Source organism: Zonotrichia leucophrys, chromosome 5, assembly GCF_028769735.1.
Source record: "Zonotrichia leucophrys gambelii isolate GWCS_2022_RI chromosome 5, RI_Zleu_2.0, whole genome shotgun sequence".
Lineage (NCBI taxonomy): Eukaryota > Metazoa > Chordata > Aves > Passeriformes > Passerellidae > Zonotrichia > Zonotrichia leucophrys.
In genome coordinates, this window is record NC_088175.1 from 54488938 (window position 1) to 54512834 (window position 23897).

At 40.9% G+C, this 23897-nt stretch overlaps 1 protein-coding gene across 1 annotated transcript in view; it reads right to left on the bottom strand.

The window, feature by feature from the left end:
• The window catches only part of FAR1 (fatty acyl-CoA reductase 1), a 31346-nt gene extending 8596 nt beyond the window's left edge, over window positions 1-22750 (bottom strand). Inside the window, exons 1-9 of the mRNA XM_064715706.1 lie at window positions 22666-22750; window positions 12008-12202; window positions 8477-8652; window positions 6950-7129; window positions 4636-4813; window positions 4053-4097; window positions 3827-3945; window positions 3317-3384; window positions 1657-1828 (exon numbers count right to left, since the gene is read on the bottom strand). Coding sequence (XP_064571776.1) covers window positions 1657-1828; window positions 3317-3384; window positions 3827-3945; window positions 4053-4097; window positions 4636-4813; window positions 6950-7129; window positions 8477-8652; window positions 12008-12196 — 1127 coding nt within the window. The 5' untranslated portion in view covers window positions 12197-12202; window positions 22666-22750. The remainder of the gene's footprint in view (window positions 1-1656; window positions 1829-3316; window positions 3385-3826; window positions 3946-4052; window positions 4098-4635; window positions 4814-6949; window positions 7130-8476; window positions 8653-12007; window positions 12203-22665) is intronic.
• Between the last annotated feature and the right edge of the window lie 1147 nt (window positions 22751-23897).

Genomic DNA, 23897 nt, shown 5'->3' on the forward strand with positions numbered 1-23897 from the left:
TAAACATCTCTTTTTTATTCTGTAAGGTATTAATGTCACCAATTGCACCAGTAGTGACAAAAGTCCTAAATTCCATCTTCAGACATCAAGTAAGAACTCCAGGAAAAGCAAAAACAAGAATCAACACTCAATTCATATGTTAGAATATAAAACCTAAGCTAAATACTCTAAACTGCATGATTATTCACAGCCTCATTTTACTCCCACTGGTCAAATACTCAGCAGACCAGCTGCCTTTCAAAGCCTGACAAGATTCTGGCAGCACTCCTTCCCAGCCATGCAGAAGACAGGACATTGGCATTTATAGCATAACTATTTTAATGAGGGATGAAGTTTTCATATCTGTCAGGAAATTTCTATCAATTCTTATTAAAAATAATTTTAAAAATGCAAGAGAACCTGGAAGCTAGGATGTTTTATATACAATACCTTCTTTAGAGTTGAAAGTCTTTAAACTTTTTAATGTGGGAAGATTATTGTACAGACTGCCACTGCTGCTGCTTTAAGAATTACACTGTTGCAGCTGAGAGGTTTTCCCCTACAAACCATTTACACAGCTCCTTTCTACTCATCCAGGGCTGTAAAGACAGACCTAGACTACAGGACAACAAATGGATACCATTTGTATCAATACACTGTCATTACAGTGGAGGTTTTATAGTCTGAAGGCAAATGCTTATGAAAATGTAACACAAGAAATTAGTTAAGGCCACGTGGCTTTGCAAATCTGACACAAATTGAAGTGGCACCTTATATAGCTTCTACATGATTTAGTTTAGCCTAGTATTTTCACCACTTTAGTTAGCCAAATACTAGCCTAAATATTATAAACTGAATGGAATGTTGAGATGATACAAACCAACGTACCAGGTCAATTTGTATCATCTACAGGAATAATCTGCAATGAAAAGACCAGTCCCCCATTCCATTTTCAGTTTATAAAAGCAACAACAACCTTAACACAAGCCACCTCCTAGAGTTTAATGACTGACTAGGATTCTGATCCAAGACATCCCTTGGACAGCATTGCTAGGCCAGTCATTAAACTCTTCCAAATGCAGCCACTGGATTCTTATTGCTTAGTTAGTAAACCTAGATAGTGCCCAGGCCATGTCTTCTGTACAAGTCTCCACCACCTTATGGGCAAGATATTTTTAGCTCTGTCCCTCTTACCATGGTTTCCGACCTGTCAACATGAGCAAAACATCAAAGAAGAAAAACACTAAAAAGTTCTCTGCACACCGGCAGTAAAACAAGAGGGGGTTGTAGGAAAAAGTAAAGGCAGGTTCTCTCGCTACTTTTTCTAGTGGATATTTCTTGTAATTCTTACTCATGATGTTTTCTGTAGGAAAAAATAAGGATCAACATATTTTTAGTATTTATTTTCCAAGAATAAACATCACTTCTATATCTTTTAATTTTCTTGACTACTCAAACCCCCAGACTATCCAAGATCTATCTCATTTTTGCTAGAAAGTTCAAAGCCACTTTGAATTCCAGGACCTGTTCTCAGGAAAAAAGGTTGAGTTTTAGTCACAAAACATTCATGGGGAAAAAAAAATACCAAAAAAGTTAAAATCAACACACAACACAAGCGTAAGCATAGCTTCATTTAAAAGTCAGAGGAACAAACAAGGCAGAGCCAGTCACCATTACCTTGGGCTTCTTCCAGTAATCCTGAGGTAGGTATCATACAGGAATGCTGGGGCCTTATGGCTTACAGCAATCCAGTAATGATATAAAAGGTGATTGGAAGTTAGATTTACATTGGGCCGTCTGAAGGCCTGTTCGAGAGGGTTCCTCTTGAAAGTGGAAATTACATGGTATTCTGAGAAAGAAAAGTTGCACAACAGCTTCGATAATCACTATGTCAAATGTAATGCTTTTCTAAGTACATGACAGGGTACAGCATCAACAGGAGGGTCTTATTGAAATAACCACCCTAACTCTTCTACAATGCACAGTTATAAGCTTTTAACTTCAAATACTCTTGAACTGGTTCTCATTATAATCAAGAGATGGTTTATGCCCTCATCTTAATATTTCACTGCAGCTTCTCTCTTTCTGTTCCCTACCTTAGAAGTTGGTAGTTTCAAACACTGACAACAATTTCAGTTTATACAGCAAGTAAAGCTATTTAAATAGTTATCTATATTTCATGAAGAGGGTTATTCTGATCACTTGTGTAAAGAATTTTACAACAGATTGAGGACTCTGCAGTCATCTGAAGCGATTTGAAATTATATTTTCAACCAATTTATCCAAATTTGGGCATTAAGAAAAAAGCAATTAGGGTGGGACTCCATGAGAAAGTCTTGATAACACCTGTAAATTCAGTACATAACAGATATTGCAGGATCAGGGTTTTTAAAAGTTATGTGGAAATTCACCTCTCCTTTAAATCTCCTCTTATAACTTTATGCTGTTGTTTATAGACAGCACTTAAATACCTTGATTCACTTGGGATATAAGTGAAGTCAGCAATTCTCAAAGTTTAATTGAAGCAATAATGTTTGCAACTACAAATCCAGTAAAATGGGCAAAAGCAAGGAAAATGGATTTAAGTATTGAGGTTAGCTGAAAGAAAAAAATAATCTGAGTTTCAGAACTCAATTTCTAAGAAAACTGAAAACTAATAAATGGTTTTACTATGCCAAACAGCCTGCATTGCTCTTAACAACATTCACTGTTACAAAGCTGTTGGCCTGTGGGTTACATCTTAGTCAGGATATCTTAGAGTTGAAAACAAGTGGCCATATTTCCTTAAAGGCTACTCTTCCCTGTGCATGAATTGTTCAAGTGTCATGCAACAATCTGAATATTAAAAAAGCCACCTCAACCAACAATCCAAACACAAAGAGCTACACAAGGGCAAAACTATTACCAGACCTCTCAATTATGCAGATGTACAAAACATTTAATTGTGGGCTGCTTATTCATAAGTTTTTTCATATGTATTTATTGATGTTGGCATTACAGCCAGCATCACTGCTGCTCCTCTCCACACACTACCTGCACTCTGTGGATTAGGTCATGGCAGCAGCAAACAGAAAAATCAGTTCTCCCATAGTTTAAGTTAATAATGGAATAATAGTAACAAAGAAAAATACCAATAAGAACTAAATGAAATGCTGCAGGGGGAGGGGGGGAAGAATTAACAGTGGAAGCTAATGTGAAAGCACAGTTCACTGCAAAATTGAGAGGTATGGCTAAAATACCAGTTTCAAAAATAAAAATGCATTATGGTTTACTGATTATAACCTGTTTGATTTTCTTTTTGTATTAAGGTTAATGAGAAAAAAGAAACATGGCCTACCAACTTCACTCCAGTGGAAAGGATTGGTGCCACCTGTTGTACAGTTATACACCATGACTTTTTTTGGTCTGGGGAAAAAAAAGATAAAAGAGCAAGTTAGAAGAAAAACAACCTTTTGAAAATACAAACAGAACAGATGCCCAAAATTATGCTTCCCCTCAACAGCATCATTTCTATAAAGCAGAAAGCACAGTCTCATGGTGGATTTTTTGCTTTAGCATCTTCCAGTATTTTTCTCCTTCTTTAAATATCTTTATTATTATTTCAGAGAAGGCATCACCTATACTACTACAGCTTATATTGATTACAAACAAGAGAGAATTTTCAGACATATCTTTATAATATCAGTAGGTGATATCTTCCTCTGGCATAAGCAAGTTACCCTTTGAGACACTAAGCTGTCCTGAGGGAACAGCAGGACACTGATGAGGATTTCAATCCAAGACTGCTTTACTAAACACACAATATCATTTCCAAATATTCAGTGCTCTCTTTTGTCACTATTTATACCTGTTAATTGCAGAATACCAGGCTGCTGCAAGTGTGGTATTGACAACAACATCTATTGGGACAAGATCTGCTAATGCATCGTTGCAAGCTCTCATCGTTCGAAGAATTCCTTTTCCTGCCTTGAAGAACAAAACAACAAAGAGAGACAGAAGACCCAGCAGTAAAACATATGAAGCTTTTCTGCCTCCCAAAAGGAGGGGGAAAATTAAGTATATTCATTACTTACAGCAATGAAGAGACCACTAGGTCCATTGAAGTTATCAATCCAGCCCTATTGGGAAGGGGGAGAGGGAAAGGATTTGGTTAGAGCATACTGAAGTCAGCAGCTGCAAGTGAAAATCCGAGCAGTTTCTATACAGGTAAAGGGGTGGAGGAAAAGGAGACCAAAGAGGAGAAAGATTTTTAATTCCATGTTGCTAAATAAAGTTTTTCCATAGCAAATTCTGATGATGTAACAAGTGCTATGACTCAGACAAGAGATCTACAGGTAGGACACCATGGTTCTTCACAGAAAGATGTTTATCTACTTATTAGTGAATGAACTGCAATTACCCATAAAAATATTCAAGTTTACAAGTCTTTTTAGACTAGCAACTCAGGTGTTTTTCATTTTTCAACCAAAACACATTCTTGCTCAGTTTTGATGACAGTATTTAGACTCGTTATACTGTTATCAGTCATCCAGAAGCAACCAAGACACAACTTCACGGTCCAAGAGATTTTCCTCTACAAAGTTCACTGGATAAAGAGGCTCCCAGCGTGTACTACAGTCTACAGCAAGATGGCCAGGTGACAGCTCAGGGACTTACAGGAAAAGGCTCCTTCCAGCTGGCACCAATGATGGACGGCCTTACAATGGCAAGGTTTAAATTTGCACCTTCCTGCTGCACCACGGATTCAGCTAAGGCTTTTGTGTATGTGTAGGTATTAGGTCTTTTGCCTAACAGTTTAGGAGTAATATCGTTGACTAGGTCATCATCCATCCACCTAAAGAAACAAAACAAGAAGTAAGTGTAAATTACTGCATGCTGCTTCACTGGGGAGGTGGGGTGTGAAATGGTGTAGTTACCATGACTATTTTTTCCTCATTTAAACAAAAAGAGACACACACCTAAGCAAAAACAATTTTCTCAGAAAAATGAAGGATTGCATGTTCAGTGACCATCAAAAGAAGCATACTGGCATTTGTTTTTTGCCCTGAGAATTCATTTGTAACACACCAACTACAGAGCAAGCAGGACACTCATTTACAATAATCCAAATTCTCAAAGATGGAATGCAGACACAGCATATTAGTCTTTGGAACACAGGCTCACTGCATTATCTACAAAGTGATATCACTGCAAGGGAGTCCCAGCTGCATTACCAGCATCCCCTCCACCTTTGTGGTGGTGAGCAATCATATACCACTCCTGAAGCAAGCTGGTCAGTGTTTCTCCCTTTAAATTAATCAAATCTTGCAATTTCATCTTGCTTCCCAGTTCCTATTAAAAACCTAATAACCTTCAGTCACAGCACACAAATAAGCTGTGCCCCTGCAACTACTGCTGCTTTGGTGATCTTCACTGCAAAACAGGACTTGAATTTTATTTGCTTTGGTCTCTTAGTCACAGAAATGGAATTTATTGTTTTTCACCAATGTCATGTTCCAAAGTAGACACACACCAGACTCCTTTCATGATGTGAACAGGGTAGGAAGAGGGGTAGTGAAGGCTAGGGATCACTTTTATAACTTCACAAAAGCCTCCCCTCAGGAGTTCTAAAGCACACACAGCTGTCTTAGCCCACAACAAACAGTTTAAGTTACATTTGTCTCTTCACAAGTCAGATATTTAAAAATATGACTGTTTTGCAATCCCTCATTTTCTAAGTGTATTTAAAATCGATGTTATAAGAAAGGGCTGGCTCAATGTGCATTCCAGGTGGTAGCTCACTTGGTTTTAATGTTAGCATTCTTCCACCTAAAACCACAAGTTAAAGTAGGTATTTTAATTTTTAATTCGTTTTTTTCAGTTTCGTATTTCTCTTCCAAGAGGTGATATTTTGTACAAAAGGTAAGAATGAAGAGACTGATGTAGAGTTACATTACACTTATCCCACATTGTCACCTGTTTCAGAGTTTGACAGCTACTAAGTAAGACCTCAGGACAGTTAATATACACAAAAAAAGTACCAAATGAGTCATTTTTCCAACCCATAATGCCCAATCCAAGACTTAAAGCTACAGAAAACAGATTTTTAATGTCTGGACTCTCAATATACCTAACAGAACCACTTCTACAATAAGTAATATTATTTGAGCATCTCAGTCTCCTCTTGCCATGGCATTTAGGTGGATGTAGTAGAGACAGCTGTTTAAGGCACCTCAGCTTTATCTTTTCCTTCACAGTGCTGGTACCAGCACAAGTTATCAGCATCTCCTGATTCAGCCAATCATTCAGCTTATGAAAATGTAACTGTAAATGAAAGACTGGCACTCTCAGCACAGAGGAGGCACCATGTGAGCATCCCTCTCCTTCAGTACCCCTCCACACCCAGCTCAGCTTAAAGAAACCACAAACCTTAACCCATGTCCCTTACAGAGAAGGGGAGTGTCAGACATGCTGTCAGATCTATGGGACAGCATAAGATGACTCTTCATCTTTACAGCTCCTAACCATTTTTTGATACTTCAATTGTCACGGACATCTTTTCATAAAAATCCTTTCTTTAGGATTTTCCCTTCTGGGAAGCTGAGGCCCCAAAAAAGAATGTGAACAATGGTTATCTGCTGCTGTGGAATGCAACAGGTGCACCTGTGATTGGCCCATGTTGGATGTGTATAATTAATGGCCAATCAAGGACCGAGCTCTCTCTGGGACAGAGTCAGAGAGAGCTCCTTTGTTATTCATTCCTTTTCTATTCTTAGCTTAGCTAGCCTTCTGAGAACTTTCTCTCTATTCTTTTTAGCATAGTCATAATGTAATATATATCATAAAATAATAAATCAAGCCTTCTGAACATGAAGTCAACATTTTTGTCTCTCCCTTCATCCTGAAAACCCTTGTGACCACTGTGACATTCAATAGCAGGAAGAAAAAGGATACAGATTATCCAAATAAATTCATAAAACATAACACATACTCAAGGGAATCTATCAGTTTCTTAGGATCCACAGGAGGTGGGTACACGACTTCCTCGATCTGTTTCCGATTGCAATAGGCATAGGCAGTGGAAACGTGTGTGAACACCTCCAGATTCTTCATTCGTTGTGCCATGGACAGGAGCTGTTGTGTGGCAACCACATTTAACTGCACCGCATCTCTATTGATTCAACAGAAATGTCATTAGCAGAAAGCAAGACAAAAACAAGCAAAAATAAAATTCATTCCTAAAGGCCTCATTGGTGGGTATATAAAGCGTCCCTGAATTCTCCAACCAACCCCAAAAAAACAGCTTTGATACTTCCCTAATTTTCTGCTTAGAATAACATACCACAGTCCTAATCTAGAACACCTCCCAATGTTCAGAATAATGCTCCTTGCACCCTTTTCTTTCCAACTTCTTTTGATTTCCTCAATCTAAATCCCAATTGTACGTTTTCCAAAAAACATAAAGGAAATTATGCAACAACACCAAGCTTCCATAAGATGCACCTCTGAACTTCCAAGTTCAAGTTGAGAGAGGTCAACAACTTGGAGGCTTAGTGGGCCAGTAAGTTAGAGACTGGCATCTTCTTGTAGGATACCAAAAGGCTCCATGCAGGATGGAAGGAAGGGGAAAAAAAAAAGGCAAACCACCAAGAAGCACCTCTCCATTCCAGCTCCAGCACTGCTCATTCCTGTGTTTAAGGACACCAGAGCAGAGTAGGTGTATCTCTACAGCTCCCAGCAGATAACAGCTTGCTGACCAACTCCTATGATTATTTTATAGTTTACATCTTCTCTCCAGCCTACAGACTTGCTGTGGGCACCAGCTCCCTTGTACACAGAGTACTATCAAGTTTCAAGAGCACAGCTAAGCAACACTTTAAAGTCTTAAACACTTAAACACTTAAAAGTCTTTGCAAAAAAAGTGTTACATTAAAAGCAACAACAAACTCGGTATTCCCCCAAACAATCACTGATTTTCTGAATGCTTTATCTCACATTATTACTGAAATGGGGGACAGGAAAGGAGCATTATCCCAAAGCAATTAACATCAATGGTAACTAATTAGTTTGCTACCTCTTTCAACAAGTCAAAAGAGCTCATAATCCCAGCTGTGTGCACCACTTCTTGTTTTCATCTCTCTCCCTGTGCATCTACTTCTCCCCACTTCCTTCCAAAGCAAACCTCCATTATTAAGAAGGGACTTTTAAAAAAACAGGAAGAAAAGCTGAGCTGTATTCTCCTGTTTTTCTTATCAGGTAAGAGAGAAAGCACTAGAACCTCCCACACACAACTTTCCTCTGAAAATGTGCGTTCCTTTTCTAACAAGGCAGGCCAAAGGAATAGTTTGTGCTTACACCAGGAGGAAAACTGGCATTACTAGAGAGAACAGTAGATGTAGCTACAGGTTATTTGTAGCCTTTCTACCCTATTTGCAACACTGGGCAGACACTTGATTCACCCCCTCCCTTTGAGCACCATTGGTTTATCAGACCAGGGTAAACAGAATTTTAGACTCACCTTAGTTGTTCATTGAATCTGACTGTAGCAGCACAATGAAATATAATATTAATGCATTCTATAAGTTCTTCCTTGATTGGTTTACTAAGATCCAGTTCAGGCTGTGAAAGTTCACTCTCAACTACTATTATTTTTTCTTTGAAGTCTTGTTGCTCTTCTCTCAATCTGTCAAAGAGCTGTCAAAAATAACAGGACTATAAACTCAGTGAAGGTAAGAGAAACAATTCATTTAAGTGAAGAAAAATCCCACATTCTTTGTCTATGCCTTCTAACTTCTCAAGATCATCAGGAAGTTAGAACAGTGCATTAGCAATACCGTAAGAACATGTTACAGACTTCTCATAAACTATATTTTTTGTTTCCAACACAAGGAAAGGGAACAGTCTACCCACTTCCCAAGCTTGATAATAGCTATTCAAATTCTTATATAAGTCATGTTGGACTTTAGGTTTAGAAATCTTGCATTAAGATTTACAAATTTCAAGTGATTTAAGAAACACCACGCTTAAATTATGCCAGTCTTGGAGAACCACATTAGAACATCTGATTAAGCTTAATCAAATTGGTGTTCAATTCCCCCTGAAAAAAATCTCATCCAAATGATATTCCATCAAGAATTCTTCTCATAAATAGCTGTGTTCTAGCCAGGTGGCTTAACACACGGATCAAAATTCTTGCCTCATCTTATTTACACTCATTAGTATGCAAGCTCTCCTGAGCCACACAGTAGTGAGGCAATAAAACACCCTTGAAAGTTGCAGAAGAGCAGACCCTTCTTTACTGTCCAGGGGCCAATATCTTAAAACTGCTTCAACACCAGTCAATTATACTGTATTAAAACCATGGCAGTACTCTCTTTTTCCTGCCCAAGCATGTGGTTATACCAAATACAAATAGTCAAAGACATTTCCTTAAAGAATGACATTAATTAATTTTAAACTATAAATTAAGTCACCTAATGGTGCAGTTTCACAACACTTTAGGCAATATAAGCTTGCATTTCTACCACAGAGACTGCTCTATAATTTCTTTATTCCTGTTGCTTCTTTGACACTGGCAAGAGCAAGAAGCCCCAGAGCTGTGTGACCTAAAAAAGGTCCAGCTCTTTTTTTAGAGATGTTTATTCAGCCCAAACATGAGCTACTGCAACTCCTTGTGTGGCCACCTCAAGTAGCAGTGCTAATTCTACATGAGAACATGGTACATCTCCACTTTGAGGCTTGACTGCATTTTGCAAACATGAAGCTTCACTTTATAGGACAAAGTTGCCAAGACAGCATTTAAAGCCTCTGCAACTCTTATGGGTACAACAAACACTTCTTACCTGAGGGCAGAAACTTTGTGTGATTTTGAAAAATAAGCCTACTATGTTTTTGGTTGGAATGATGGCACCTTCCTCTGGGGAGCTGAAGCAACTGCCTGTTAACCACATTTATGTGTGATATTGCCTTATAACAGAAAAGCAGTACCATGGATGAGCTCTTCAAGAGCCAGTTTTTATTTTTCATACATCCATCACACCTGTTATATCCCTTTTCACAACCATAGTCATTATTCCCACACACCCCTTACTAGCACTGCCACCAGGACTAAGGAGAAGAAATACCTTGACTGCATGCAATACACATGGCAAATCAGCAGAGGAATTAGATACCTGAAGTCCAAAGAAAGTAGAAACCTCAACACTGTTTTGCTATTTGTAGCCCAGTTTATTTCACATTTATTTTATTTATCACCATGTTCACCCAATTAGACTTCAAACTCTTCAAGAAACAGAACATTGAAAGACCTCCACAACACTTAATGAGTCCTAAATTGTGAAGAACTACTGGCAGTGCCCTTGCAACTGGACAGCTTAAGACAATAGATCTTAAAGTTTTCATAGACTTTTTGGAAGAATCTTGATGACACCAAAGCCATTTAGACAATGGACTTTCAATCTTATCTAATAATTTGATAAAGACAGAACAAACATCTGGCCTGATTCTACATCTCTGCACAGATGAGCAACTCCACCCCTGCACGTTCCTGCCTCAAGCAGTAACAGGACTTCTGCTGGGAACCTGCTCCAGCAATAAGTGCTCACCAAGACTCAAAGCACATCAGATTTTTATCTCAATGGGAGCTAGAACAGACTACAAGCAGACTTTGACTCAAATTTAAAAGCCTTTTACAACAGGTTTCCTAAAAGCCATACTGAGCCTTACAGCTTACCAAAGCTGAAATCAGTCCACACTAGTGCTACTTCTCTGTCTGCCCAAATGCTCCCCATCTGTTTTGGGGTAATAGTGTATACAAAAAGTGGATTGAGAAATGTTTCCTTTTGCATCTCAGAGCTTAGCCTGGAGATCTTTTCTTTGTTTCAGGGCAGCAACAAACTGAAGGTTTTGTGTAGAGAGAACATGCAACTGAATTTTAAGACAGAACCCCACTGTAACTCATTCTGTTTTATGACATTGCACAAGACTACAGGAAGATGCTTTTTGAGCAATGAAATACAGTTTTTTGACTGGTTGCAGAAAATAATTAACTAGGGAAGAGCCATCCTCATATCTGCTATAATCCCAGCTAGTCAGAGTTGTAGAAATCCACTGCTGTACTTTAAACAACTTACCCCTAAGTGCATTCATAGCTCCTTATTGATTGCCCTCTAGCACCTTCTAAGGACACAATTTCTGCAGACTACATTGTATCTCAATGAAAAAATTAAACTGCTGACACCTGTGTTTCAGAAGAGAAAGGCCCAGATAGAAATAAACAAACTCTGCTTTAGCAAAATTCATGCTAGAAATCTCTCCTCATCCTTCCCATCATGAACAGGATACTCTCTAAGGAGAAAAATGGGCAACAGAGATGGATAATTCTACACTTAGTAAGAAAGGTCAGCCTAGCTCACCAAAATATCAAGGTAATGAGTCTCTTCAGGAGCCAAGCATTTCACCCAGCTTGCACAGAAAATCCTTCAGAGAGCCACTTGGAGAATTCCACAGCACAGACCTTCAGTGCCTTTCTAGCTGTCCCAGGCTGACCAATCTGCTAAGCCAAACATTTCTGTTCCACTTACAAATCTAAGTTCCCGTTGAGATGACACATTCTTATTTACTGCTAGATCCAGTAGCACATTCCAGAAAAAAAGAGAAGGCACAAGGTGAAAAAGTGACTTGCTTGAAATCTTTAAGAGTCTCAAACTGTCTTACAACTCCCAGTCCACTGCCTCTTGTACTTGATTTTATATTCTCTAACAAGCTCTGAAAGAGATTTTTACTTCTCATTTCTGCATTACAGCTGAACATCCTTCTCCTGAATTAAATACAGGATAATTTTCAACTACTGGCTTTGTTAGAGACCAACATCTTGAAGCAGCTATAGAAGCACTGCCAGGTCTTAGATTTTGTATTTCTGTTAGAACAACAACAACAAAAAAAATTAACAATAACATTTTGCTTTAGACAGACTGAAGTTGTTCTCAAAATGAAATGAGAACATCATAATGAAGGACAAAAATGAACTTTGTGAGCATATGACACATACCTTAGAGCTGGTAATCTCTTCTATTCGTGCTTCAGCTGTCTGTTTTGCTTTTTTTCTTACCAGTACATACACTGCCTTCACTTTAGGACAGGATCTGAGCAGCTTTTCCAAAAGCACTTTTCCCACAAAGCCTGTAGCTCCTGTCAGGAGGATGTTTTTTCCTTCATAGAATTCAGGAATGGAAACCATTGTGACCTTCACAAAAGATAAAATCAAAAAGTATGTTAAAGAACTTACAGATTCCAGATTTGCAGAAGACTGAATAATCATATCTGTGCTGTTTATACCTGAAAGAAATGCTTAACAGATTTTTTTACCTATACCCAGTACTCGAAGTCATCTTTTTTCACAACATTCTGAAAGATTCCCACAGGGTCACTGCAGTCATCCCAGATCTTGCAAACTGCTCCTGTTAACAGTGTTTTAAAGACTGAGATATCCACTCAGCCAGGAAAATAGCCCAACTTCAGTCTGGCTTTGCCTCTGTGTGCACAGTCCTTTACCACTCCAAGGGGCTGCTGCATGTGAACTAGAGGTTGCATCATTAAAATGTAATCACAAATGGATTCTTCAAACCCACTGACAGAAGACAGGGAGCCAAGCATCCCAATTGCTGCAATTTTGACAGTGCCAGCAGAGCCCTCTGTCACTGTTAGGATGAGCCTCCCTACCAATTAAACTAAACCAGAGAGAAGGTTGAGTTAGTTGTTTGGAATGGGATCTGATGGTTTTACACTGATTACAAAAAACCCATACAGATTCACAGATAAGAGTTTTCCAACTGCTTCATCCATGAAGTCATTTGGAAGGAAAAAAAACCAAACAATAAAGTCATTAGAATTCTCAACAAACTAAGATGTAACCACAAATACACCTCCTAATAAAATGAAGGGTAAGGGATTATTACTCAAATTCAGCACAAAGCTAGAAAGTGCTTTGGGTTTTGCTTCAGTTAGTAAGTTAACCTTGAGAGTCATGATTCTTTTCCCCTCCCTTTATCAGCCTCTTGGAAATGATATCATTTTTGCTAAGAGAAACTGAAATTCTTTTTGAGGACAAATATGGTATGTCTCACAATAAAGTGAGAACATGGCCTTTAGGATCAGTCACAGTGCATCATCCAGAGCTGCCATTCTTAAAATCATCTTTACTGTGACCTTAACCAGTTTACTTTCACTAGATAAGATGGTAGCATTATGATACACTTCCACCACATTTTACCAATCTTTCTGATTAGACTCATCAAAATCCTGAGCTGATGCAGTGATGTAGTAATTATAGTCCTATACAGCAGTTCCATGCAAATTGCCACAACCAAAACACTCCCACAAAGGGACCACGGAGAGTAACAGAATGTTCTGAGCTGGAAGGGACCCACAGGAATCATCCAGCTCTCAAGTGAGTGGCCCATAAGGGGATTGACCCCACAGCCTTGGTGTTATCAGCATCACACTGACCAGCTGAGCTCATCTGAGGGATAGAGTCCATAAAACCATGGAACTAAAAAAAAAAACCCCACAGAACTGAGAATCTTTAAACACAGATGGAATGCTTCTTAGGCAAATAAGGATTACAACACTGAATACCTTAACAGGGTGAGAACCTTTCTACACCTGCCACCCAGGAATAAAGGTGCAAAGAACTGAACTCAGTTCTTTCAAGACAGCAAGATCCTGCAAGCAGGGTCTTACCAGGGAATGCACAGAATGTATGTTAGGAGTGAACATCTAATTTGTCCTTTTTGCTTGAAAAGTAAGTAAATATTTTTGGAACACCTCTTTGTCAGGTACCCACCAGATCAAAGCAATTGTGCTCTGTTTTTCATGTGCTCATATCTCAACAGACTCTGAATAAGTTCCAAATGATTACTTGCTAGAAATGAGTTACTACCTACAAGTCTGGGTACCAAGTGCTATGTCAGATACTCCAAATCCTTCTTTTGACTCCCCTCTTTGAGAAGTGAAGCATCTAACAGCAGAGAGTAGGATACAGCAGCAAGTTTAGAGCAGAGCAAGCACTACTATTTCCACTAACCACAGTACATCACCTGGAATTGTTTCTTTGAAGGTCAAGAGAAAAAGCTATTTACATTAAAACACTTCCACCACACAATTAAGAGACTCTAATGCAAATCTGAAAGCACAGCTCCTGCCACAAAGCATGGAGTGCAAGACACAGCATGCTTATGAGTCATTTTTCCCTGTTCAGTTAAGGTACAGGCCTGCTGTCTTTACCATGGCTCAAAGTCACAGTTAATGCTCTTCAGGTATGTCTTCCCCATAACTTTTGTTTTCCTGGTCTTTGTGTACACCACTCACTTCCTCCTAAAGATCTGCATGATCACTCCCATGTAAAGGACAGGATTTCAGTTCCCTCAAAGAGGGAGGCAAAAACTCATGCAATCATTACTGCAGCAATTTTGTCACTAAGAATCAGTTTTGTTATGGTTCCTACATACCCTTCTTACTAATTTACCTAACTAGCCATAATTTCTATTTTTTACACTTTGAGACCCTATGAGAGTATCTAATGCTATCCATTCACCTGTCCTTCCTCAAAGAAAGGTTTAATCCTGCCTCTGACACAATGCAAACCTGCTTACATGGGCAGAGTCTTTGGCTACATCTACACAGAACCTTGGACAATACCCAGTACATGGCTATGGTCCAACACCTGCTTCTGAAAGCCATGAAAGCAATGAAAAGTTATGCTGTCAGTGGAAATACCTGTGTTGCTGTAGTCCAGCCTTTTAAGTGACTGCAAAATCTGACAAATATTTAAGCTCAGTGATGTAAAGAAAACTGGCACAAAATAGGTCAAAGTTTCCTGCTTCAATCATTTCTGATCATATTCCTTTGTGTAAGAGGCTGAAATCAGAATACCAGACCTACAAAACATCAACATCCAGAGCTATGATGAACCACAACGATGAAAGGGGTTCAATTAAAAAACCAGGACTATGCACAAATACATTCACACTTGGGAGGCAGCAACACTTATATGTTTACAGGCTAATTTTTTGGTTTTTTTAATGGATTGAGAAATATTTCCTTTAAGAAACTGTCAATCCCATTTCTCTGGTTCTCCAGCAACCAGACTTTGGTAGACCTTATTCATAGCAACTCCCCACACTGAGATTGTCTTCTACTTCCATTACTCTGGAAGACTCCAGCTAGAAAACATAACTGGTGACTTTTTCAGAAGTACACATTGTTGTCAACATTACAGCAATAAACACAGGGACTGTGAGGGAACTGCCTAAAAGCACCAAATTGGATTTAAAGGGTAAAAACCATGCATGGAATCTAGGTGTGAATGATCCAAGTCTGAATCCAGCAGCCTATGCTTTGCTAGGTTAGAAAGAAAGGTTATCTCAAGCACAGGGAAAGGAAAGAATGTTCCCATTCTCCACCTACCTTTCCCTGCCTTCTCCGAGAATGTATGTCCACATGCCAGTGAGCACAGCACTGCTGGCAACTCCTCATCTCTAACTCACAAGCTATAAAATATTACTTTTTAAAGTTCTTTACAGCAGCAAATTACTGAAGAATCACAGGATTGATAGGGTTGGAAGAACTATTTTATTAATTCTGTTTTTAAATAAAACAGTCAAGAAATACAGGAATAGTAGGAATGTAGTTCCTATCAGAAATTTAGTTTAGTCTCCAACACATAACAAGCTGGTACAAGTGCAAAAAATATATCTACCTTGCAAGGTACCACAGCAAAAACAAATTTAGCATGTTAAGGTTGTTAAGTGTCAGCAATCACTTTATCTATCTGGTTTAGAGCACATATGGTTTGTTTACAATATCTGTTAACAAGCAATACATATTGTCACCAGTTACCCAATCATCTGTTAACACCTACCTCTTCAAACACACACAGAGAATTCCTACCAAACATAAAATTGTCTAATCCACACTGTGGGATATCTAAAACCCTGTATTATAAACACCTTTTTGAGCTAATAAGCAATACAAGTCTAGAAAAAAGAAATTTGATAGTTGAAAGGCTTAATGAGAGTTCTGTAAAGAATTCACACTCTAGAAGAGAAATGCTCAAAACCCCCACATTACCCTGAGGTATAAACAGCCTTTGCTAGAGGAATCTTACTTGAAGCTGCTACAGGGATCCTTCTGAATTCCCAGGTTCAGGGCTAAGCCCACGGTGACACTTTGTAGATATGCTTGTATGAAGGATGCTGCCCTCTGATAAGTGAAGAGTTCATAAGCACTTCAGGAAAAAAAAAAGAAAAACCACCAGCAAACCAACACTCCAGGATCCTAGCCAACATTCCCCATCTTGCAAAAAATTCTCGTGTCCAAGGCTGAGCAAGTGCTTTTATGGAGCAAACAACAGCAGCTCTGTTTGCCTCCAGAGCTACTGCAGCAACATTGAACTCCCAGCTTCAGAGGGCTCTGACTCTCAAAACAAGGACAATTCTGTTTTTAACAGGAAAATGATCAGTTCCCAGATTTGTCCAAACACAGATCAAGATGCTTAAAGATGTGCTTTCCAAGTGCCAGGAAAGCCTGCTGCTGCAGTTCCACTAAATGTTTAAATGCTAAATCCAGCAGCCAGACAGTGTGCATGTGTGTCCTTGTTAGAGATTAAATGCTCTGTCTTCTGGTTTATCACTGACAAACATTAGGTCAACAGCATGCTCCCTCCAAATTCAATCCTATCAAGATTATTGCTCACAGGAAATGGAAAATGTGCATTTCCCAACCTCTCAAACATCAGCAACAAAACACAAAGTTCTGCAAAAACACAGCCCAACAAATCAATTTGCCCCTTCCCTCCGACAGCTTGAACCCAACACTAGCAGGAGTAAAAAGCAGAAAAAGTAAGGTGGTAGAAGTATTTTGTTTAGGTATATTCAGAAGATGAAATTTGTCCAGACATCAAATCTGAGTGCACCAAGTGTGTTTAAATACCACACACACTCCCCACTAGACAAAAATCATTACAGAAGTCCCACATACAGAGCTCCAATTGCCACATTACAAGGACACCATCACAAGCCAAAAAAAAATAAAAAATCTGGGAACTGGAAAGATTGGAGAGACTCGGGCAACAAAAGAAGTAATATTTAACTCATCTAAACAAGGTTACTGCCAGAAAGACAAGTCTGGGTCATGTCATATTATATCATATCATCATGTCTCAGTTCATCTGTGCCTTGTTGCCACAAAAGCAAATCAATGAATGCTATCAGCAGAATGCCCACATTTTCAAGCACCACAAGGGCCAATGACCTACCCTATGTGGCCAATACCCAGGCAGCATATCTCCAAAGGATACAGTCTGTTTGCCTTTGTGGTCCAAGGTTATAGCCATTGGGAAACCTTATCTGTGAAAGATACTGCTTTAAAGGATGAGTAGACTGTAAACTGCTTTGGGTGCAGGTTAACCCTAAAGCATACCTATTCCAAACTTCCCAATCACATGGAAGATGTGGGATTCTTCCCTCAGCTAGCAGAAGGACAGATTTATCCATGTTTTGGATTTCACCAGCATTCTTATCTACTCTCTGCAAGTTCATTTTCTTTACTAGCTGTAAGCCAGGGACCAAGAAAATGTAACACACCTCTAGGAGCTGGAAAACATAGTGGCAGGCTTGAAAGCTAATTAGAACAACTAAGTTTGGAAGAATTATCAAAATAGGCCCACTAATCCAACATCAACTAGCCAGTCTTTGGGTAATATGCCAGAGCTCAAGTGTCTCACGACACACTTTCCACACAATAATGGGGATGGATTCAGGGTAATACTGTGTTCTCTACATGTGAAATACAACAAAACTAAATCAATCTGAAGGACCAGGCCCAAAACTGCAGCATGGATAAACGCCACCAGAAGTCCCAAAACTCTATGGCAAACTTGTGGCTGACACCCAGTGATTTAAGAGAATTTCTGACTCAGTGATTTAAGAGAATTTCTGAAAAATAATAAGGCATTTCAAACTAGTTGAACATCTTCAGGATTGAAGACTAGAAAGAAACTTCCCAACTGCCAATGAAAAGATTTGTCCTCTTTAAATCATTTATCTAATGAAACACAATACCAGTTCGAGTAACCAATCTAGTTAGGTCAAAGTTTACATAGCTGAGTGTATAGCTCTGTGTACAAAAATAAAGTAGACTTGCTTTTCAAACAGTTCTCCTCACTATTCTTAACCACTGAAATATGCTAGATACTGAAAGTATGCCCTAGAATGTGTGCTCCTCAAGCTACATTCCTCCTGGATACATTACTACCTCTGGCAGCACATGCATTCAAGGGAAGGAGCATTATTAAATTGAATTAGGTGAGACTTAGCTAATACTGCATATGATCTCTTGAACAGCACTACAGACCATTAATATCAAAATTCACGTTGATAGCAGACACAGAAGTAGTTCTGTCACTTTCTTTTAGATGACAATGACAAAACCCAAGTACAGTATTCACTCAATTGCTTTGGGAAGGTGGTGAATTGGGACCAACCAACCCATGGCCACCCAATAACTTACCAGCAGAATTCAGCCCAACTCATCAACTGCTTCACCAAAGACACCCTTGTGAAATGAGATACTCTGAAGTGAGGGCTGTGCTCACAGCCATGGAGTGTTTAACCTCTTTTAGTCCTTTACTCTTACAGAGCAGAACCGGATTTCAATGTGGGCCACTGTTGAGTTGATCTCAGCAGAACTCTCCAGAGCTATTCAATGCCTGTGGTTACACAGATATTTCTCAAGCATGTGTTCACACACCTTCCTTCAGCCAAAGTTCTGATTGTACTACAAATTTCCACTTACTTGTGCCTATACTCAGAGGGATTCTGTACCAGATGACTTTGTAATTACTTCTTGGTAAGTAATCTGTTCACAAAGTACATACTAGGGAAGTCCCTTGCTTTGCTGTAAATATGTTTCTTTTACAGACAGTCCCTCCTGCAAAAATTAATTGGAACAAAGTAGGAGGTTTTTACAATCCCTTTATAATTAGGTTATAAGTTGACATTTTTCTAAATTGTTTACTGTTGGAGTCTAGTCATCAAGTGCACAGTGAAGAGGGAAAAAAAAGAAAAAAAAAAGTCTCTTTTGGCATAGTTAAACTCATTTCTCAAAATTGCACAGAAGGCAGAGATCAGGTCAGAAATTAAGCTATTCCAGAAAAGCATATCCCACATAAGAACATTAACTGTACTCCATCACCAGTTAATGTGAAAACATGTTTAACACACATGCAGGGAGAATCTTAAACAAATTATAGGAAATCAAGAGACAGGCAAATTCAAGATTTGGTGAACAGAAGCTGAGTTCCAGATCATTTTATCTAATTTAATTGGAAATCTGCATTAGAATCTCATTTGCACTTTTGGTTATGAAAAGGATTACAAGATAAAGCCTCACTGTTTATCAGAGTAGTTGCATAAATCATGGCTCTGACTTTGCATATATCATTACTCTTGAATTAACCCCTACAGGAGAACAGAGCCTGTCTGAAGGACACATCTACAACACAATGGGCAGAGCAGCACTCACAGCTGACTCTCCATCACTCAGTTTTTACTCACTGCCTTAGCAAAACAGGCCACAGGCATCACTTCAGCCTTCAGAGGAACCTGAAGGTGGAATATATCCACCTGATATCCAGCCCTGATTCTCATGGAACATTGCTGCAGCTACCACTGTGATACTGTCATTTTGCTGGGAGGGGAAAGCCAAAAATCAAGTAAATACAAGGGGGTGGGGGAACACACAACATTCAAGTGCTCAGCAGTTTGTCAAGTTTCAGTGATAAGAGACTTACAGTCTCTTTGTTTCAGGGTTAACTCCTTAATCTTGGTAATTAAAACCCAGATCCACCTTTTCATATATTGATCAGACAAGACAAGGATAACTACCCAAAACCTGCACCTGCAATTACATTCTGTTCAAACTTATTATTCACAAAGCAATTACAATTGGAATACTTAATCAAGAACAAAAAGCCCAGCTCTTATTCTTCTCATGTTTTAAATTACACAGAGGGCCTGAATCATGTTTTACGATAGACATTACACATTGAATTTAAAGTCCTAGGAAACAACACTTCCAGATTCCTCCCATACTTTTCCAAATCTCTTACAATTAAATGGTATTTTCTCTTCTATTATGTTCCTGCAGAAATTCACAATAATTCTTTTGAAACCTAAAAATTACTCATTTATCTGACAAGTGCTCTACCAAGTCCTATTTGAAACAATCACCTTCTAAAGGAAAAAAAACCACACTAGTTTACCCTTCCTTTGTTCCAATACATGTGGAACAAACAACAACAAAAAAATAAAAGCCTATTTCCACCATTTTCTTCCCTTTAAAAGTGACTTAAACAGACACTCAAAGCAAGTTGTACCAAGAGATTGCCTACCTGTCTTCCAAACAGGATGCTGGCAGCCTCCCTCCTCCTCCTCCTCCTGTTCAGGATGGCAGATACTGATCCTGTGCGGCGCCAAGAGCTCCAATCTTAACTCCTATTTATGCTAATGGATGTCCTGTCCTATCAATTAAGCCTCTTGCACAAGGGGCTCTACAAATTTACAAACATCAGGCTGAACAATGGCGCAGAAAGGTGTGAGGTCCTGTGTGCACACAGATGCCAACACCAACATCTGCTAAAAGCACGGCCTTTGTCACCACAGCGAGGGCACAAAGGGACAGGTGACATCTCTGGGGTCCCCACTACAGGACAGAGCTCAACAGAAACACAGTGCTCACTACAAAACACTCACAAGACCAAAAAAAACCCAACCAACCAAACAAAAAAACCCTGAATACTCAAATGTTTACATAATGCAAGTGCTCCACAGCACCTACCAAACTAGCCAAGCACAACTCTTGCTGATATTGGCTCCTTTTCAGAATTTTTAGCTTGCCACTCAGCAGCTCAGCTTCCTGCACACAAGTAGCAAGCAAACTACACGGAACATCCTCAAACACTGAATATTTTGTGACAAAAAACCAAACAGACACAACTTCCGGCTGAAGAAGCCAACCAAGCCTGAAGTCACTGCAACAATTCATGTCTCCAACAACACCCAGGACCTTCTTCACTCACTTCAACCTTCCACATGGCTCTAAAACCATTTTAGTTTGTGGTGCATCCCCTTCCTAGCACCGGAAACAATAACCCTTGTGAGGAACTGGGAGCTCCTCCAAGAGCTAGAACTGAAAACAGGAAGAGGACAGTAAACTCTTCACTTTGTAGCAGCCAGAAGTAGATTCAGTTTGGCCTTTTGGTATGGATGGCTACAGTTTTGCTTCAATGTTAAATTTTATCAACAAGTATCAGCAGCTAACAACTAAGATATGGACAGGCTGGGTTATTCTGGAACTATTAAAAAAAAAACAAACATTTATCCTGTCCAAAACTTACAGCCACGTTTAATTTAGAACAACTCCCCCAACGTGCTTTCATTGTTAAAATTGTGTCTAGTAAAGCTTCACTATACCTACAGCCCAGCAATAAAGACCAAGTACTTGCAGTAAAAAATGTAGAGAGAGATCTAGATCTGTCATTACTTTATAGCTCCGCAAGAGGTAGAGGTTAAAAAAAAACCATAAAAACATAACCCATAAAATTAATCTTTCCTATCCATCTATAGGTTTTTGATGGGGAAATGGCTGAAATTTAAGGCGCCGATATATGAGTGGAGAGTGAAAAACAAGGTAGAGAAGCTGAAGATCCTAGAAATCTACGATATACCTAGTATATAATTTCCAAATTGCTGAAATAATGGTATCTCATTTAAGAAGCACAGACGTGATACACAAATTGGGGATCAAGAAATACTGGCCTGCTCCAGTACAGATGGATGTCACAGATAGTAAAACTCCTACATGCTCCACTTCTTAATTATTACCGAAAGAGTTATTAAAATATTTAAAAAAAAAAAAAAAGCTCCAGTTGCTAGAGCCTTGAAGTAGGTTAAATGAAATTAAAGGTTTCTATTTTCATGGGAATCAAGCTGGTTTCGATTACAAGCTCGCTATCAACCACTGTATCCCTGCACTCAGCTACACATTAAACTTCACTCAGGGAAGCGCTTTGGAGGACCCGGCGGTTCCCGCTCCGAGGAGGACGGCGAGCCTCGCCCGGGGCCCGGCCGGAGGAAGGGCTCCGCGGTTCCCGATGGAGGGAGCGCTCCCGGCGCACGGAGCCGCGGGGCTGGGGCACGGCCCATCCCGGCTCTCCCGCACGCTCCCGCCGCTCTGAGAGCCAGAGGGACCGTGGCCTTCCCTGCGAGCCCATTCCGTGCGCCGGCCCCGCGGCACGGGCTGTGCCCGAGGGGAGCCGCCGGGCGCTGCGGCCGCGGCCAGCGGCAGCGCCGGGCAGGCAGGGCCGGGGCGGATGGTGGTACCCAGGCCCGGGCCCTGCGGCGGGCGGAGCGGGGGCTTTCGGCCTCGCCCACGCTCCCCGCTTCGCTGAGCATCGACCGCGGCCGCCGCGCTCCGCCGGCCCGGCCGCCACCACGACGCGCCCCGGAGCTCCGCGGCGCCCCCCATCCATTCACCTATCCATCCATCCATCCCTCCCTCCTTGCCGGAAAGGCGCGGCCGCCCCCTCCCCCAAGACCCCCCTCCCGGTCCGCGGGCGGGGTCGGCGCGGCCCGGCGCGGCTGCCGGTACCTGCTGCGGGCGGTGGCGGCGCGGCCCCGGCGCTGCCCGGCCCCGGCTGTGCCCGCCCGGCGCTCGCCGCCCCGAGGGTCCCGCACGGCGGCACCGCACGGCCGCTCCCGTTGGCCGCTGCGCGCGCGCTCCCCGCGCGCCCATTGGCCGCTCGCGCCGCCGCTCGCGGGACAGGGAGGGCGCGGATTGGCGGGCGCCTTTGGCCCCGCCCCCAGCGGCGCCGCGCGCGGGGGGCCGCGCGCTCCCCCCTCGCACCCACACGCAGCCGCACGCACCGAGGGTCACACACACAGACAGACACAGGGACACACACTGGGGATCACATACACAGACAGACACACGGACACACACCGAGAGTAATACACACAGACAGACACACAGACACACACCGAGGGTCACACACACAGAGGGTCATACACACAGACAGACACACCGAGGGTTATCCACACAGACACACACAGGCACACACAGAGGGTCGCACTCACAGACACACACACACATAGACACACACAGAGAGTCACACACACAGTCACACACACAGATGCACACACACAGACACAGACACGCACACTCACAGAGGGAGAGATGCACAGTGCACACAGAGGATCACACACACTCACACTCACACACACACATACACACTCACAGAGGGTCAGAGCACCCGGGGCTGCCGGAGCCCACAGGGCAAAGGCGGCACGACCCCGTACCAATGGCCGAGAATCGAGGAACCGTGGAGTGGTGGAACCACCAAGGCTGGGAGAGGCCTTTGAGAACACCAAGCCCAGCCACCAAGCCCTCACTGCTGCTGCAACCCCCAAAGCGCTGAGCTCAATTTTGGGATTATCAGATTGCCATTGATAGGCGCCGTATTTGTGTGCAAAAGTCACTGCGCTCCACTTGCCTCACTGTTTGTTACCAAATAGTGCAACGTGATGTTCTGGTGCTGTGCTGCCATGATGCCATGCCCTGCCACCATATGCCATTGGTTTCACAACTAAATATTGCATAGATGGACATGCATCAGCTGAACAAAAAAAAAAAAAAACAAAAAAAAAAAAAGAAGAGGCATTTAAAATTAGGAAACACCCTTTATAAACTCGTGTAACCTGTACTATCCAGATTACTGTACAAATAAGGTATTATATGAGAATTGTTGTAAGCACAGTCTTGGCTTATGCAAGGGCAGGTTGGTTTTTCAGAATGATTTGAGGGCCATGAGAATGAGAGCTCTG